The 17,722-nt window shown below is 34.5% G+C and overlaps 1 protein-coding gene across 1 annotated transcript; it reads right to left on the bottom strand.

The window, feature by feature from the left end:
- Positions 1 to 1,984: 1,984 nt before the first annotated feature.
- Positions 1,985 to 5,455, bottom strand: LOC130236634 (guanine nucleotide-binding protein G(I)/G(S)/G(O) subunit gamma-7). The gene is made up of 2 exons (XM_056467380.1): positions 5,338 to 5,455; positions 1,985 to 2,813 (listed from the first exon to the last, which is right to left on the bottom strand). The coding sequence occupies exons 1-2, from the start codon at positions 5,416 to 5,418 to the stop codon at positions 2,688 to 2,690; spliced, it is 207 nt and encodes a 68-aa protein (XP_056323355.1). The 5' UTR covers positions 5,419 to 5,455; the 3' UTR covers positions 1,985 to 2,687.
- Positions 5,456 to 17,722: the final 12,267 nt, after the last annotated feature.

The following is a 17,722-nucleotide window of genomic DNA, read 5'->3' on the forward strand; positions in this document are numbered from 1 at the left end:
ATCCGAGAGAAGAACAATTACAAAAAATAGATATATTTCTTCATAATCAAGGCAGAAAGCTACATATGCATACACAGGAAAAAACACAAAGTAATGGGACAGGCTGAGATTGAAATCTACTGGCTAAGGACTCAGCTACAGATATTACCCACACAAAGCCTAAATCTCACCTCTCATGGGCATGAAGAGCTCGATGGTGTGTGAAGTCGGACGACGTTTTGGGGAACGAGGAATTGAGGTTAAGGTATCATGGCCTCCTCAGCACCTTGTGTGTTCTCGCATAATAACGGACAAGCTCCCTCGTCCTAGCGCTAGCAAATAACAGGCCTCACAGCTAAACGACTGCAGGGTTTTATTAAACCTAAGTGTAGGGTTAGTTAGCGTACTTCAGGTTAGCGCTATACTTTACAGCACAGCGCATTATGACACCAAGAGTCAAAGGGGAATCAATTCTAACAAGCTAGCTAACAAGCTAGCTTAGCTTAACTGGCTTTCACAGTGTTTGCTCCAGTTTAATACCAACAAATGTGGTATGCAAATTTGGTTGGTGGCTGGTAAAAATCACACTTATACTGCTAGCTTAATTGTCGCATTAGCCTAGCGCATTTCAGCACTTTGCACTTCTCCAGAAAGGCTTTTCCCTTTGTGGTAACATTGTTAGCAATGGAAAGAAATTCTAATGTTACACTTGAAATGATTCAATTATAATCCTTCATTATATAATGCAGTGCTTCTTCTACAGAAGTATCCCTCTCTTGAGTTATTCTCAATGCAGAAAGCATTTACTCTGAACTTACAGGAAGTGATGTCACCGGAGCTGCTCTGTCCACTGTTAGATGACTCATAGCATCTTGTGAGCTCCGTACGCCTTAGTCATTGTTAATACGGGAGCCGATGACAGCATCCATGGGCCACAGCGATCACAGGCCCCCTCTGTCCCACTACGCGGACCCTTTATTCCTGCACTGTGTTGTTATTTTCCAGCATACGAAGCAGGACAATGGGGGAATTCTGTTTTTAGTGCTTATCTGAATACTGGGGATCATCACACGCGAAAACCGTCACCTCTAGGCGGCTCAAACCAGCGCATGCATCATGTGCTCACTGCACATTCAGAGTCGTGGCTTGACCTTGCCACTCATCTTTGCATGTGACTGCTCAAACTGAGCCAACCCGACGGCCTGTTGCATAACACTAACATCCTGCTCTTTAGATAGACTTATCAACATGGACCACTTCATGAAATGAGCCTCGAACAACACCTAAGCACCTTGTTTGGGCACTGTGTCAATAATCCAGGTTAACGCATTTACCGTACTTACTGAGGCAGTCTGGCAATTCCTTTAGCATTAAGCCTCACCTTAAAGAGGACAACTGAAATGGTTAAATATGAATGGAAATATTACTACAAAGATTACAAAAAAAGATAAAACATCCACAAAAAAAATATATGAATGCGTTTTAGTTATCAAACACTGTACAGTATCATACTCAATGACCAGATTCCATGTTTCCATAGAAAGAAGAAATCGGAACAAACAAAATCCAAACAGCTATTCTCAAAGTTAACACCTCTGAACATATCCAAAAGAAGTTTTTACATTTTTTTTCCTTCTGTATGGATTTTACAATCAGGTTTGGTTTCAGAGAAGAAGAGAAAGAAAAAAGCAAGTTGGCCTTGAGGCTTTGACTTTAAAATGACTCAATTTTGTGGGGCACGTCCAAGCCTTTACTTTTAAGATTGTACATATTTTTATCTATTATTATTGATATTAACTGTTGTCCATTAGCTTTTCAAATATCTCTGTTAATGCTTTTTTTAATATTTTCATATTAATATCTGAAATAAAGGGCTCTTTTTCTGTACAGAACTGCACTTTAGGAGAGGGTTGGAAGGATGTTATAGGCAATATAAAAAAATTATTCCTTTATAACTAGTGTTCGAAGATTCTGAAATATAGTATAAACACTATAGAAAAAACGCTTTAAGCCTAATGAGCTTTTAATCAATGAAAAGTAAAACTACAGCTCACAAACAGACTGAGAAGAAAAGAAAACGTAAAAATATTGGCAACTCTGGTTAATGTCTTGAATCCCTTTGTAAAACATGAAATGTGCTGTTTTTTTCTTTTTTCCTTTTTTTGTTGTTTGTTTTTTTTGATAAAGGTAAGCATACCTGGATTCAGTTTTGGCCATACAAATCTAAAATGAACCCTTAGCTTGCAGATTCAACGTAACAATGCAGGGTTAATACTGAACAACCATTTACCACAGTGTGACTGGGCTAGCCAGCTAGTCAGTCAGCAGAAACATGACTGTCTTCCTCTACTCTCCTCCATCACCTATGGTAACAAGGTCAGCCGCTGCACTGAAAAATATGCTGGAGCGTCGCTCAGTCTCTGTGCAAGCTTTTGAAATAGTTTACAAATTCGAAATCTGCCACCTCCTGTTAAGTGCGTCTATATGCATGAATGTGTGGATTCATTCATATAGATTCACTCAACGCCAGGCTACATGAACGCTAGGTATACAGATATTGCCCCTTTTTGTTTTTTACCGAGAGAGTGTGGCGTTTATTTTCTGGAGAATACTGTGGATCCCAGGTAAAAATAACTGTTGGACTGAATCGCCCATTGGGGATGGGCATCGGTTAAGTGGGACTGAGATAGCTGGGCTAGACAGAGTAGCTATAGAATGATGCAAGGCTTCTTGTCTTTGAACGGGTTCTCTGAGGTGGGAACCCCGACCAGCAGAGGGTCGCTGCGGGCGTGCTGCTCACAGTAACTCATGAGGTCTGCAGCAGCCTTCGACACCTGCAAGAGGGACAAAGACAGGGAGGAAGAGGCGGTGATGAAAATATTTCTTCCTGTGTTTTTGTCACTTTGACTTTGGACTTGTACTTTTGGGTCTCTTGGTTCTTTTGGCCTGAACCAATGATATATATAAGGTGTTTTCCCACTGCATGGTATGGCATTTTTCTATTGCATTTCACACCTAGTACTGGTACTTTTTTTATAACCATCTCAAGTAGGCTTCTGCTGTCAAATTTTCTTGGTGCAATTGATCGCTGAAGCTTTTATCACTGTATACGCTATTAACGTGATATTGATATGAGGTGCAAAAAAGAAGAGTACTTTAACAGGTATAACCAAAAAAAATACTTAGTGTATTTGCTTTATTGCATATACATGTTCAGAGTGAACAAATGTTTCAAACCAGAAAAATTGCAAAAGGATGATAAAGTTCAATTGGCAAAATTTTACAATAACATCTCTTTAGTAAATATTAGTAATGCATTAAAATAAGCAGCGAGATATAGCCTTCTCATAGTTAGATAAGTTCATTTTAAAAAATACAACCAAATTTAAATTGTTATTATCTCCATTTAATAAAAGGATTAAAACTTTTGATTTAATTGTTATTTCGCATTAACTACGACATTAACATCAATAATAAATGCTTTTGCAGTTAGCATTACATTAACTGATGTTAACAAATAGTTACTTACTGGACAGAGTTAATGAACAAAATGCCAGATTAACATTAACATTTGAATTAAATTGCTTAATATGTATTTACAGATTTGGTGTTAGCAATTATTCACTGTATTTTGATGTGCCCATTATATCAATATCATGCATGTTCATTATCTTTATTGAATGTTGACATATGACTCAAGTGAGGTCCCAAGCAACCTGTCCCATTACCAAAAGGTGTTGTGGTACCAACTCAAATAAAGAAACGTGAAATAGAAGCATGGCATCAGTAGAAGTGGTCCAGATATTTCCCTCACTGGTAGCCGAGAGGGCAGATGCGATGAAAACATTTTTCAGGCAGTTTTTAGTTTTATCATGGCAGTAGAATCGATTGTAACTACAGTGATATTTCCACCCACTTTTTTAGTAGAGGAAATCTAAATTGAGCCAAGCAAAACCAAACCAAAGCAAGCCGAGCTGTGTTGTGCTGAATCTTACCGTACCACGCAGTGGAAAAGAAGCTTCAAGCCACAGTCAGAATAGATTTTGAGCATGCAAAATTCTGTTGGACACTACTTCGAGATAAAATAAAAGGATGTGACACTTATAAAAGAAACGACTGCTCCGTATTTATCTTTTTTGTACGTTTTGATCTCTTATTGGTCTCACATATTCATGTGAAGTGCATTTACAGGTAAGAATCTTAAACTTTGGAAAGCAGCGACATGTAAAACTTGTTTCCAGTTTTCCGTCTGAAGCATTGGCATGCGTGTGGAAGTCAATGGTGCAAAAAGTGCATAATTGCAACAAAACTCTTATTAAACCCTTACTTATTTTTTACTTTTTATGCAGATTTCCATTATCTGAGAAATCATAAAGAGTTTCTAAAAGAAGTAAATGAGTCAAAACAGCATAATGAATTTCTCCATTACATCCAGAAAATAAGTTTTGCTGCATGTTGTGTCCATATTTCTGTTCTTTAGACCCATCAAACAAACCAAATATGTCATGTGTGAATATGCAATTAGAAACAAGCAGAACGAGAACTGGAAAGGAAGGGGAGGGAGAAGGAGGTACACTGTAAAATGTTTGCCATTTTAAACAAAAAAGTAAAATGCTACAATAAAAGCTTGTTTATTTGTACAGATTTGTTTATCATTTATCATTATATGTCATTTTACGGTTTAAAACTTTTCAAAAGTCCACGTGTGACACTTCAGATACAATTGTATTTCATAAAAACATTGTTTTCTTTTTCTTTTTGTTATTAGTAATGTACATTAGAGTGTTTACACTGTTATTTAGTGTTGTTATTGCCATTTGTTATCTTGATCATATTTTGTTTTGCACTGTCTTTACAGGAGTAATATTTTGCACTTTGATTCATTGTGAACTTCAATTGTGCAACACTGTTTTGACAGATTATTTAGCTCTTCCCATCGGCAGATTATTTTGCTGTTTTAAGGGGGGAAAATTACTTAATTTTGGCATATTATTTCTTAAAACAAGACAATATATTATGTTTGTCTAGATAATGCTTCTAGATTTAAGAATTTGTAGATATGTGGACTCATTTTTATTTTAATATGATGATTAATATTATGATTTCAGTACAAGTTGATAAAGTCAATTTTATATCACCATCATAAATACGGGTGTAAGTTCTGCAGCACTTCATACATTGTCACAACACTTTTTTAGGGTAATTTCTGGCAATCACAATGCCATTTTTATACATAATGTAATATATAATACAACAGTAAATGTAGGGTGGTAACCATTATGTCACACCAACATAATAAAAACCCCATTGTGATTGGTTGATTTCGAACATGTTACACTGAATAGTGAATCTTTGTACCTTAATACGCTCGATGCCTGCCTCGATCCTCAGCTGCTCCACCAACTTCCTGGCCTGGGCTATGTTATTAGTCGTGGACATTCTCTGCCATCGGTTATCGAGCCAAGTAAAAGAAGAAAATTCTACAAAACAAAACAAAAGTGAAACAACATTAAAACAGAGGCAGAATTTAAGCATGTCATATAGGAATGTATGTGACAATGAGATAAAACACTTCCTGATGTGTTTTAAAATGTATAGCATACTTTGACAAGACATATGCAAAGCGTAAAAATTTGTTAAGGAACAGCCTGGAGTAAAAGTGTTTTAATTAAAGAGATATATTACTTACATTTTTAAAAATAGGGTTTTGGTATGCATTCATGGGTCCATGAAGAACCTTTAACATCTATAGGACTTTTCCATTGGACAAAAGGATCTTTATGCTGGCAAAATGTTTCTAAATGATTCTTTTAAAATAAAATAAAAAAAGATTCTTTTATGCCAAAATTTAATAATAATTAGTGTAAATTTGACAATTTTTAAAACATTTTTTGTTCAACAAAAGAAAGTCTTAAATAGGTCTATCACAATAATCAATACATCGACTTATCGCACAACACATGGACACGACCTCAATCAGTTTTGGTTATGCAATAAATATCGGCCATACATAAACAATTCTAGCAACATTTTAGCCAAGGGCGTAGATTTCCTTTTGATATTGGGGGGGAAAGTTAAAGAATTGTCTGATAAAAGGTAGTTTAATAAAGACGTCTGTTTACTGAGGGCTTATTTGTGCATAATCACTTACATATTCACTAATATTGCCATTTATGCACTTTGAGCTCAAAGATGACTACATGTCCATATTCGTTTCCTTCTCTGAGCGTGCAAACAGAACAGCACATGTTCTACTTCGCACTTCAAAAAAAACTTTAGTAAACAAATTAATAAATAAATCAAATACAATTAGTAATAAAAACAACATTAAATCAAGCATGTCTTATGGTGCAAAAGTAAGTTTACATGATTTTACTTTGACAAGGAATGGATGCAAACTTCTGGAAAGGGGGAGGCATATGACACAACCATTTTATCTCAATTGTTGTTTTTTCATAATCGCTGTGGAGGCAATGAAATAAAAAATGTTTTATTAATTGCACATCCATGGTTACTATTATGGTGGATTGTAGCGAACTTGACTTCAAGTGACTGACACTTTTCTTTGAAATGCAGCTGCTTATGTCCATGTCCAGGTCTTGCACAGTAAGCCTGACTGGAAAATTTCGACAAAGCATTATTTACTTTGGAGGCGATTAAATTATTGGTGGAGACATTTTAATTAATTGGTGGAGACACGTCCCCTCCATCCATGCCAATCTACACCCTTGATTTTAGCTGATGCGTAACATCTCTATCTCTAATGGAGGTGTCAGTGTCAGTATGGCTAAAAAACACTATAGTATTTACCATAAATTGCTTTAGTATATTTTCATGTGGGTGTCTGACAACAAAAATAAATCTGGTAGCAGATATTATATAATGGTATTATATAATGAGTAGCATAAAATGGTCTTAAAATGACAATAATATTGTTTATTGCGATATATTTGGTGCAATATTGCAATATATTCTACAACAAACAATAGATATTGTGACCGGCCTAGAAGGCTATTTCTATACAGTAATTTTTGGAACATGGTTCTTCCAACAGCAAAGGTGAGTAAAGATGAGTAAACCATTTAATCTTAAGGGCGGAACTGTTCCTTTAAGATTAAATCACGGCAAATACTTTAAAATATTCAAGCATCCAGACTAGTTCAGCCATAAATTATTTATATCAAGATATCTGTCTGACAACTCCGACCACACAACCACCCAAAAACATCAGTATAGACCACCCAGTCGCAGAGGACCATCAATCAGACAAACAGTACAACTGAAAACAGGTGCGTCTGTCCTCTGAGGCCAAGAGCTTATTTTTCTCCTTCCATGTATTAGGACCAAGTGTTCTGAAAACAAAACAAACCCTTAAAATACCCTTAAATCGAAACAACTTAGCAAAATAAGAACATTTCCATCGCAAGCTTGACTTTCCAGTGGGCTGCAAACAACACTGATAACTTTAATTCATTGCCTTTATTTGAAATATCCCCTTCAGTGTTTCCCCAAAGCAAAAATCATACATGAACAACACAGAGCCCAGTAAATGTTCCCTAAAGCATAAACCGTTTGGACAGCACTCGTAGCATGTGATTTGCTCAACACAGACCTTTCATACAGCTTCACCCCACCAAAAGGTCATTTCAAGAACCACTTAGCAACACAAGTAGATTTTTAATATCAGCACACCCACAGAGAAGGGACTATCAAAGTGGCCGCAGAAACAGAGGAAACACTGGAGCCTCTGAAAGGTTTGCTTCTTTCTGGAAACAAACATGCTCCTTATACAGCCTCCTCCCTTTTCTCCATACACACGAGCGCCCTCCCAAAACCAGTGCTGAACCCCTGGCATTCCAGGACGTTCCTAGAAGGGGCCGTAAGTTCTAAACACATGTTGCTTAGTGCCTGGGCTTTGTCTTCTCACAGAAAACACAGTCTCTTTCACAGCTCCATGTGCTTGCATTCCAGGGAAACAGGCACAGCGGCCCTTGCATACATAATTGCGGCGCTATAGAATACCATTGCCATATTCATTCAAACATGCAGGTCTTATAAAAGACAGTGTCTCTCTGCCACAGCTTTTTTTTCCAACCACATCTTCCATTTTTTTCTGAAAGAAAATCGTGGATACACAGAGCCATAGTGTGTATTGAGCTGACTGCTGTGATTTAATCTGCTGGAAAATAGTAAAGGTTTATAGGTTGCAAAAAGCAAGAAATGAAGCTTCAGCATATTTGGATACGGATGATTTTTTTGCATTTAAAAATACTATATTATGTTTACTGTATACTGTATTATTAAATACTGTATTATTGTTTTTTAAATAGATGGATTGTAATGTTAAAGTTAATTGTGCATTTAGTGTGAATGTAAAAAGTCTGGCAAAGTTTTCAAAGATCAAAATGTTATTTGTCTTCCAAATGCAAAAATTGGAAGGACAGGTAAAAAAAAAAGCTACAGGTAAACATTATTGTGTGTTGTAATGTATACTGTGCATTTAATTGCATTTAGCCACTTTGTTGCTTATTTTGCATAACTTGCAAATTATGCATAATTTTTTGCATAATATATATTTTGTATTATATATTATTGATTTATTTATTTATTTATTTATTTATTATATTTACTTATTTATTTTTATTAAGTGATTAATTTTATTTAATTATTTTATTTATAGATTTTATTTACTTTTTTATTTTTATTAAGTGATTTAATTAATTAATTAATTAATTTTATTTATTTATTTATTAAGTGATTCATTTTATTTAATTTTTTTATTTATTTATTTATTTATTTACTTATTGAGTGATTCATTTTATTTATTTATTCAATAATTAATTAATTTATTTTATTGAGTGAATAATTTATTTCTTTCTTTATTTATGTTATTGAGTGATTAATTTTATTTATTTATTTATTCATTTAATTTATGTAATTAATTTAATTTTTGAGTGATTAATTTTATTAATTAAATTATTTATTTTATTCATTGATTTTATTTATTTATTTATTTATTTCATAGATTGATTTTATTTATTTATTTATTATTTTTGATTGATTATTTATTTATCTTATTTATTTATTTTATTGAGTGATTTTATTTATTTACTTCATTAATTTTTTTTTATTGATCTTATTTATTTATTTTATTTATATATTGTTTTTATTGATTAATTGATTTAATTTTTTAGTTTATAGATTGATTCCCTATTTGGTTATTTATTTTATTGAGTGATTAATTTTGTTTAGTGATTTATTTTGTATTTTTGTTTATTTATTTATTTATTTATTTTATTTTTTTATAGATGTATTTTTTTATTTTTTCATTATTGATGGATTGATTGATTTTAATGAGTAACAGATGTACTTATTTATTTATTTATTTATTTATTTTTATGTAATTTATTTATTGAGTGATACATTTTTATTATTGATTTTGTTATTCATAAATTGATATTTTAATTGATATTATAAGTCATTGATTTGACTTATTTCATTGATTGATTTATTTATGATGATTGGTTTTTATTTCCATAATTCACATCACCATCAGGTCACTGCATTGATGACAATAACCTCACTGGGACCCCACCTCACCTCCCGTCTCTTCAAAAAAAAAACTTTGGATTTACGCAAATTACAGGGGTCCCCCATTGAGCTTGAAAAAAATAATGGAAATACGTATTACTACAGAAAAATCACTTCCCCTAATTACTTACAAACAATGCATAAATGAATAATGCATAAATGAATAAAATTTTAAAAAGAAATGGCTGAAATAAGTCGTCATTATTCCAGTTTTGCATTCTGCTAGAGATGTAGATTTAGCAAATACTTATAACCAATAAATCTTTATATTTGGAATCTGATAAGCAATAAAAAGACTGATGCGAGTCTTAACTGCAGAAAACACATTAACATTTTACATAGGAATGCCGATGTCTGGCCACTGATGAGCATTTATCAGAATTATACAGCACGCTACACAAAGTGATTTAAATGAATGAGATCACAAGAGTCACAAGGCAGCGGTGAGTGTGCTGAACTCATAGATCTGTCTTTTCTCCTCCGAGTCAGTCAGGATTATTAACCATTATCCGTGACTTACACACTGCTCATTCTCTGTCTCTGAGCTGGAATCAGGCTCACGTGCAATCACACCCTGCTCTTTCATATAACTCTGCAGCGCTCGCTGAGTAGTCTCCAAAACAGGCGCCTCTTTTTCTCCAGTCTGAGTAATTCTGATTTAGCAAGGAGGAAGAGGAGGAAGAGGACAGGGCATTGGAAAACTGCACCCCACCCTTGAGCCCAACTGCTTTATTTTAGGCTAATTTGAGCTACTCTGAGCTCAACATTATTTAATAGAGAAGCAAAAATACATTGAATACATAGGGTTTAGGTATCAATGGGTCTCATAAACTAATAATAAACGTTTTACACAATTTATTAAAAAATAAATGCTTTTTTTTTTTTGGAAATACATAGACTATTATTATGATTGTAGTGTTTCTTTACAAATCAACCACTGACATGGCATGCAAATTTTTATTTAGCTGTCTTTTGAATCCATGTGTATAGGATTATTTAGACAATATTGTCATCTGAGTTTTTGCTATTCTGCAGTGTTTTACAGCAGTCAGTTCAGAAATGGCTGAGAAGCTGTACTGAAAGGCTAATGCTAATGATAAACATTCAAAATGTGCATTGCATTGATAATGTATTTTGGCTAAGCAACTACAACCTTTTACCTCTTTTGAAATGTCTTTGAGCTCCGTTGAGCCGTATTTCACATTTCATATTTTGATTTCATAACATAATATTGTGCAAGTAACCATGCGGGAAAACGATTAATCGATTTATAATCCGTTCATTAATCCTAATTTCCATGGAAAATGAATAAAAGTGGTCTGTTTCACAGCCACAGTGCAAATTCCAGCTAAGAACTGTAAACTGTTTATATGTATCAGTTGATTGTTATTGTATTTCACTGCATAAAATACCTAATTTACTACCCACTGTAAAACCCAACAGTCAACTTTCCCAAATTGGAAATGAGTGTAGTTACTCAAAATTGACAAAGTTAATTCTACTCATTCTTTGAGTTCTCTTCATTTATTGGGTTTTACTGTGCTCAAATTGCTTTGTTTACTCAAATGGAATAAGTTCACAGTACTCATTAGGAGTAGTTTTTGAACTTAAATGGTTTTGTTGCAATCGGTTTCCTCAAATGGTTTGAGTAACCTTAAGTTTTGGGTTTTACAGTGTAATGTTAACAAAACTGAACATTACTGTAAATGTTCCCAGTTAAACAGGCCATGTCACAGAATCAGTCATGCTTTGCATACTTTTCTCTTTCTGACCTCTTTGGTATGTCCCTGAAGCATGTAAAGAAGCAGATAAATCTGGGATACAGCATTGTAAACAGTGGTCAAGCGAGATCTGAAAATATGTATCACTCTGTTTGGTCACAGTCTGCTCTCCTATGCAAGGCTTTATTTTTTCCCCCTCAAGTTAAAGTGAGGCGGCAGTTCCCGCCCAGCTCTCCAATCGAGCGCCAGCAATAATGAAAAAACCCCAGACTCTAACGGACACCTGGTGGCAACGTTGCCGGCGCGTTCAGTAATCTCAGCAGGCGCCAGATGCTTCCTACATTCCCGCTCTTTTAGCTCTCGGCGAATTCTGAATATGACTGTTCTAAACAAGGAGCGGGAGGGAGAAAAGGAGGGGGAAGAGAGAGAGAGAGAGGAAAATAGAGAATGTTCTGGCTGACAACAAGACCTGAGCAACGGCCCATCGAGACTGACCGGGAAACAAGCCTCATACTGGGATCTACCAATGAAATTTGATGTTGTAGGCCATTGGAATTTGTGCTTGCTCACTATGTAAATGTGACAATAACAGCTGCTGATACGAGTCTTATGTTACACTAAGCTGTTGTTACTGAATAATAATAATTTAAAAAGCTTAAAAATAGCTTTAGCAAAAAAAATGCAGTCAAACTGATCAAATTTTAAACATTATTGTCATTCTTGAGCTAAAGCTGATGTTTGTAACGTTAAACATCAAAAAATGTACGATGAATTCCACAGAATCATTTAAAAACTTGGGGATAGTAAAACATTTTTTAGGAAAAATTCAGTAAAACAACATTGTAAAACAGCATTACAACTTCAAATAAAACTATTTTTAATTTGATTTAATGAGGTCACATTCTAATGTCACATGACCCTTGAAAGTAGTATACTATAGTAGGGCTGCACGATTAATCTAAAAATCTATCTCGATTTCGATTAGACCCTACACATACACAAATGTTTACACAAATGCAGAGCACAGACGCTCTTGATTCTGGAGGTATTTAATATATATTATGACACTAATACTAAAATGTTTAAGGCATTTTACAATGACCAAAACAACATTTCAGATATTTTACAATGTGCTCAGCCTGCTGGTTTGTCCATTCACACACATTTTTGTCATCACATGATCTCTTCTAACACAAATCACATGACTTTTCTGTGCATACTGGAATTTGTTTGGCAAAAGTGTTTCCATAAGAGTTTTATAATCTTTAAAATCTCATAACATAATCTTTTCTTATCGAATAAAAGTTTATCCTATTCAGTTATGATTTTTATTTTGTATGTGCATCTTGGCCTTTCCATCAAGCGTTTTTTTTAATGCGTGGATGGAAATGTACTTAATGACAAATGACAAGCACATATCTTAAACACAATAATTCCACTGTAGAATTATGAATAGTTGTATTCTGATGTCATCACTTTACTGTGTCTTGTCAAGTCCACTATTCCAAGTCTATACAAAACTTAGCATTTTAACCAACAGTAAACCTACACATAGGCCTAATTTCATTATTGTTTTACCATATGCTTGAGAAATACCAATAATAAAAGCCTACTCAGATTAACTTTTATTTTACATCTACAGAATTGTGAGAAAATCGTGATCTTGATTTTAAGCAAAAAAATAATAAAAAAAAAAATCGTGATTCTCATTTTAGCCAGAATCGTGCAGCCCCAGAGAATAGTAAAAAATCATTTTGTTGAACAGAAATGTCAAAGGAAAAGTATGTCTTTGAAAAAGAAATTATAACATTACAAACATGTTTACTGTCACATCTGATCTATTAAATGCATCCTTGCTGCTTAAACATATTAATTTCCTTAAGAGAAAAAATTTGAATGAAAAAAATGTTTTTGAATGAAAATAATTACTACCTGCAGATTGGCGGAATGGGGAAAAAGCATCTGATTTGATAAAAATCTGTGTAGTACAGGATGAGTCATCAATTTTCAGTCAATCTGCAAAAAGTGAACTTAGTAGCACACTTAGGCCAGTCACGATATCCATTTTTGTTGTACGATATATGTGATGAATATATATAGTCATTTTAAGACCATTTTATGCCACTCATTATTTAATGCCAGAATGAGGATTTAATATCATCAAAACGCAAGTACACTCTTCCAAAGGACACATAATATTTTATTCTTAAGAATATTTAATTTAATTATAGCCATTTTAACAATGTACTAATTAGGCATTGGAATTAAAATATGAAAACGCATATCCTCAGCTAAAAAGTTGCTAGAATTGTATTTTATGTATGGGCAATATATATTGCATCACCAAAAATGAGTGAGGTTATCCTCATGTGTTGTGCGATAAGTCACTAGCATGCCATTAACCAAAAAGCAAATATTGCAAGTACATTTTAGCACATTGCACACAGTGAAAGTGAAAACTTGTGGCAGTAAAATGACATAACATTTTATGCACGCTATACAAGAGCAGGGAGTTCATTGCGAGTTTACAGAGTAGCGCTGCAGCTCTATTCTGACTTCAAATAACCATCCCCGTTCCTGACAGACTCAAAGTCAGCTGCTGCAAAGCCTCTTCCAAAAAACAGAAACTGAAAACACCCAGCGCTTGGTCAGCTGCACACACAAATGCCAGAAGTGTTTTCATCAGCTTTACAGGATTTTCCAGCATAGCAGCACCGTTGAAGGGGGAGGAAATGAGGGGCAAAGGAGAGGAAATGAATGGGATTTCTCATCTCCCAGCTGAGATCACGTGACCGACTGTTTGCTCACGTCAGCATGCATGTGCACACAGGGGTCACAGAACGTTCGTAAGCTTGCGTCTGACCGTCAGGGTGTGATGGGTGGGGGAAACAGACACAGACAGACTCGTGACTATGGACGACAGAAAAATAGACAGTGGGAGACACACTGAAGTGGGTGGAAATTGTTTGGACAGGCTTATAGGTTTTCCCTGCAGGACCATTACTGAGTTTTGGCAGACAAAGTGTTGTGCAAAAAAAGCAAACAAACTGATCCTTAATTGTGGGCCACTTGATAAAATCTTTTACAGGATCAGATTATGATGATGATGCTGAAGAATTCTTAAGGTCGCTGTCGCCAACACGCCTGCTGAAACGTTTGATCAGACAGGTGGAGCTGGCATTGCCGGTGTGTGCATCACTGCGTGGTACCTGCACCACCCTGTAAAAACTTGTTAAACAAAGAGGCGGACAAAAGAGGGATTTAAAAAGATCTGAACAGCTAGAGTAAAGCCACTTTATGATAATACCTCTAAATGAAAAACGATTGCTCAGGAATTCATTCAACTTTTGGTAGGAATTGGAGGAATGCCGTCCGATGCAATTTTCGTTGAACGTTGCAAGAAGCTATTGTGACCGCAAATCCAGTTTTCACCACACATGTGAGCCATAAATACTCCTAATGGGATACTAATGCAACATGTGATAGTGAACGGACTAATAATAGGTGTCTGCATACTTTTTAAAGTCTATTGCTGCATAGAAAGATGAAGCAAAACAATTAAGTGTTGCAATTTTTTGTGCGTATGTTAATGCTTCAGTTTTATGACGCTGACGTTATGGAGCGATTATAGGAGCACTATGAATGTTTTTTTACATTAAAGGGCACCTATTTTACCCCTTTTACAAGATGTAAGATAAACCTTTGGTGTCTCCATAATATGTCTGTAAGGTTTCAGCTCAAAATACCCATCAGAAAATGTATTATAGTCTACAGAATCTGCGCATTTTGGTGTCTGAATACATTGTAGCTGTTTTTGTAGCCTGTGGCTTCAAATGCAAATGAGCTGCTTCTCCCAACCCATGCTTACAAGTGCATGTCTGCTTCTTCTGCTTTATATCATATAAACAGCAGTCAGTGATAGTGACAGACACGGATGAAGCTGAAATACAGCTCATTAGTTAAAAATACCAATTAAATTTATTTCATGTAATTGTGGACTAATTTATTCAAGCCTTTCTGAAACGATGAGTCTCACAGTAATGCCTTTTGCAGTACACACACACACACACACACACACACACACATATATTAGCGTTAACTGACACCATGCGGCCATGGTGATTATAGCGGTTAAGATTTACATAACAATTTTACTGTCTTTATTACAAACATGCTCTGTTTTAAAAACATTTTAAACCTATATAAATCACAGAGAGTTGAAACAGCTATTTTAATCCCAGTTTATTTGCAAAAAAAAAAGTGGTGTGGACGCATGTATACATGTCATTATAGAAACATGGCGCCTGTCAATCAATTCGATGGGCGGGGAAAACTGCGCACCTACGTCGCATTGGGCCTCAAAATAACTGTGATTTGGGTCCTATTTTAACATCAGGAAATTTTAAAAAAGGAGATTTGTTGGATTTCTATCCCTCCAATATGACAGTGGACACACTATACGTTAGGCATTAGGTATGGGATTCCAACGATATGATAACCCTGGATAAAAATATCACGGTTTCACAGTATTGTGATTACTGCTCTGAAATATATTCTTTTTAAATGTCTGGGTAAAAAACTAAAAGTTTTTTCCATTTTGAACACAATGTATTTTGTTTTTAGAAATATTTAAAATATTTTGGAACAGTAAGCATGTCAGGCTAAATAATTCAAATGAATCATCGACTTCTGCTGTCTTCATTAGTTTCAAAAACACAGATTTCATTACAATTTAAAACAACATCTTTGGATATCTTTTCTGGAGATACTGTTGTGATAAAAAACACAGCAACCAAAAAACGTAAATAAAATCTTACATACAGCTTAGGAACTGTATAGCAGAAAATTTTGGCGGTTTTAAAACCTTGATTTTTCCAAACCATGGTATACCTTGAAAACTATTATCGTCCAATGCCTACTATACATACACAGTTCTGTACAAACAGCTCAACAGCTCTGCCCTTTAAGGTGTCTCTAAAATTACATCAGTGGTTGAATAACGTTTAACTAGATGAATTTTGTTGTTGTAGATACAAGATCTGCATCCTGTTGCCTAAAATAGTGCATGCAACTTTCAATCCACACACAGCCTCACCCATCCCTTCCGCGGAACCATGGGCATACAGTAGGTGAGAGTTCAAAGTGGCTATTATACCGCCGTGGCTTATACCGCCGCCGTTTGAAATAAATGCTGCTCTGTTTTTAGTGTAAGACCGCAGTTTGTGAAAAAGCCGCCAGGGGGCGCAAAGGGACGGGATGCGAACGGAAAGAAATAGCCTTTACAGCAGCTTTAAATATGCTACTGTGCTTGTAAATGATATTAAACAATAGGTCAAAGCATTATAGTCCTTCATTAATCATTTAAAATTTGTTAACACACTTTATTGTAAACTTTTTAAGTGCAAAGAGGACTCGTTTTGGAATTGAAGAAATAAAAGACAACTAACATGAAAGCACAACATTCAGTACAATAAGTAGTCTTAAATAAATAAATAAAGCAGTCTTTTAGCCTGCTTTTAGTGTTTGCCGTTTTGATAGGACTAAGACAAGACTTTTTCATTTATGTTTTTATTTATGTTTTTATTTACATTTTCGTTGTTGATTATATTTTACTATCTTATTTTATGTCTGAATTATTGTACATAATAATAAACGAATAATGAAAATAAATTAAAAATCTTAGCTGATGTTTCGGAGTCTAAATAATATATAAAGAGAAATGTTCTTTTAACAGTCCCTATATATTTAATCTTTTTCTTTCTTTTTTTCCTGTCATTTCTCTTCAGCAAATTATATTTTTTAAAGCTGCTTGATTCTTTTAAAACCGAAAGCAGAGCCCGTCAATTGGTGTTTTTCCATAAGATACGTTTATCCTACGATAATTTATCCTCTGATCCTTTTGCATAAAGGTTTTAATAAAAAAAACAGGTCACTTAATTACTTTCGATGTGCTAAAATATTTGTTAAACGAATATTATTTAAAAAAAGCATATGCACATATTACAATTGTAAAATAGTCTAAAATGCATGGTCTAATCAGAAATAAAGGAAATTAGTTATATTTAATGCATAAAATAGGCTAGCCTTTTTATAAATTGAGTTTAATTGATTTTAAACTTTTAATTGCATTTTAATGTCCTGTATAAATAATAAAAGTTGCATCAGATTGACGAAAAAACGAATATTAATACCTGCAAACAGGGCCACGGTTACTTTTTTTTCACTGACTGGCAAACGCGTCAGAAAAAAACTGCTGAATCTCTGCGAATTTGGTTAACTTATAAAACAAATGTCTGGTTTAGTGATGTTAGTAATGCATAGAAAAATGCAAAGCAGAATTCTCCTGAGCTCATTAAACCACTGATGACAGCGACGGAATCACTGGCCCACCACGTTCTTACGAACATATTTTTTATTAAATGTATTTTTCA

This window comes from Danio aesculapii, chromosome 2 (assembly GCF_903798145.1).
Source record: "Danio aesculapii chromosome 2, fDanAes4.1, whole genome shotgun sequence".
NCBI lineage: Eukaryota > Metazoa > Chordata > Actinopteri > Cypriniformes > Danionidae > Danio > Danio aesculapii.

Excerpts from the sequence above, each read along its gene's own strand:
- LOC130236634 (XM_056467380.1), bottom strand. The coding sequence starts at position 5,418 with ATGTCCACGACTAATAACATAGCCCAGGCCAGGAAGTTGGTGGAGCAG. Across the intron at positions 2,814-5,337 it reads CAGGCATCGAGCGTATTAAG|GTGTCGAAGGCTGCTGCAGA; the intron begins GTACAAAGATTC and ends TCCCTCTTGCAG.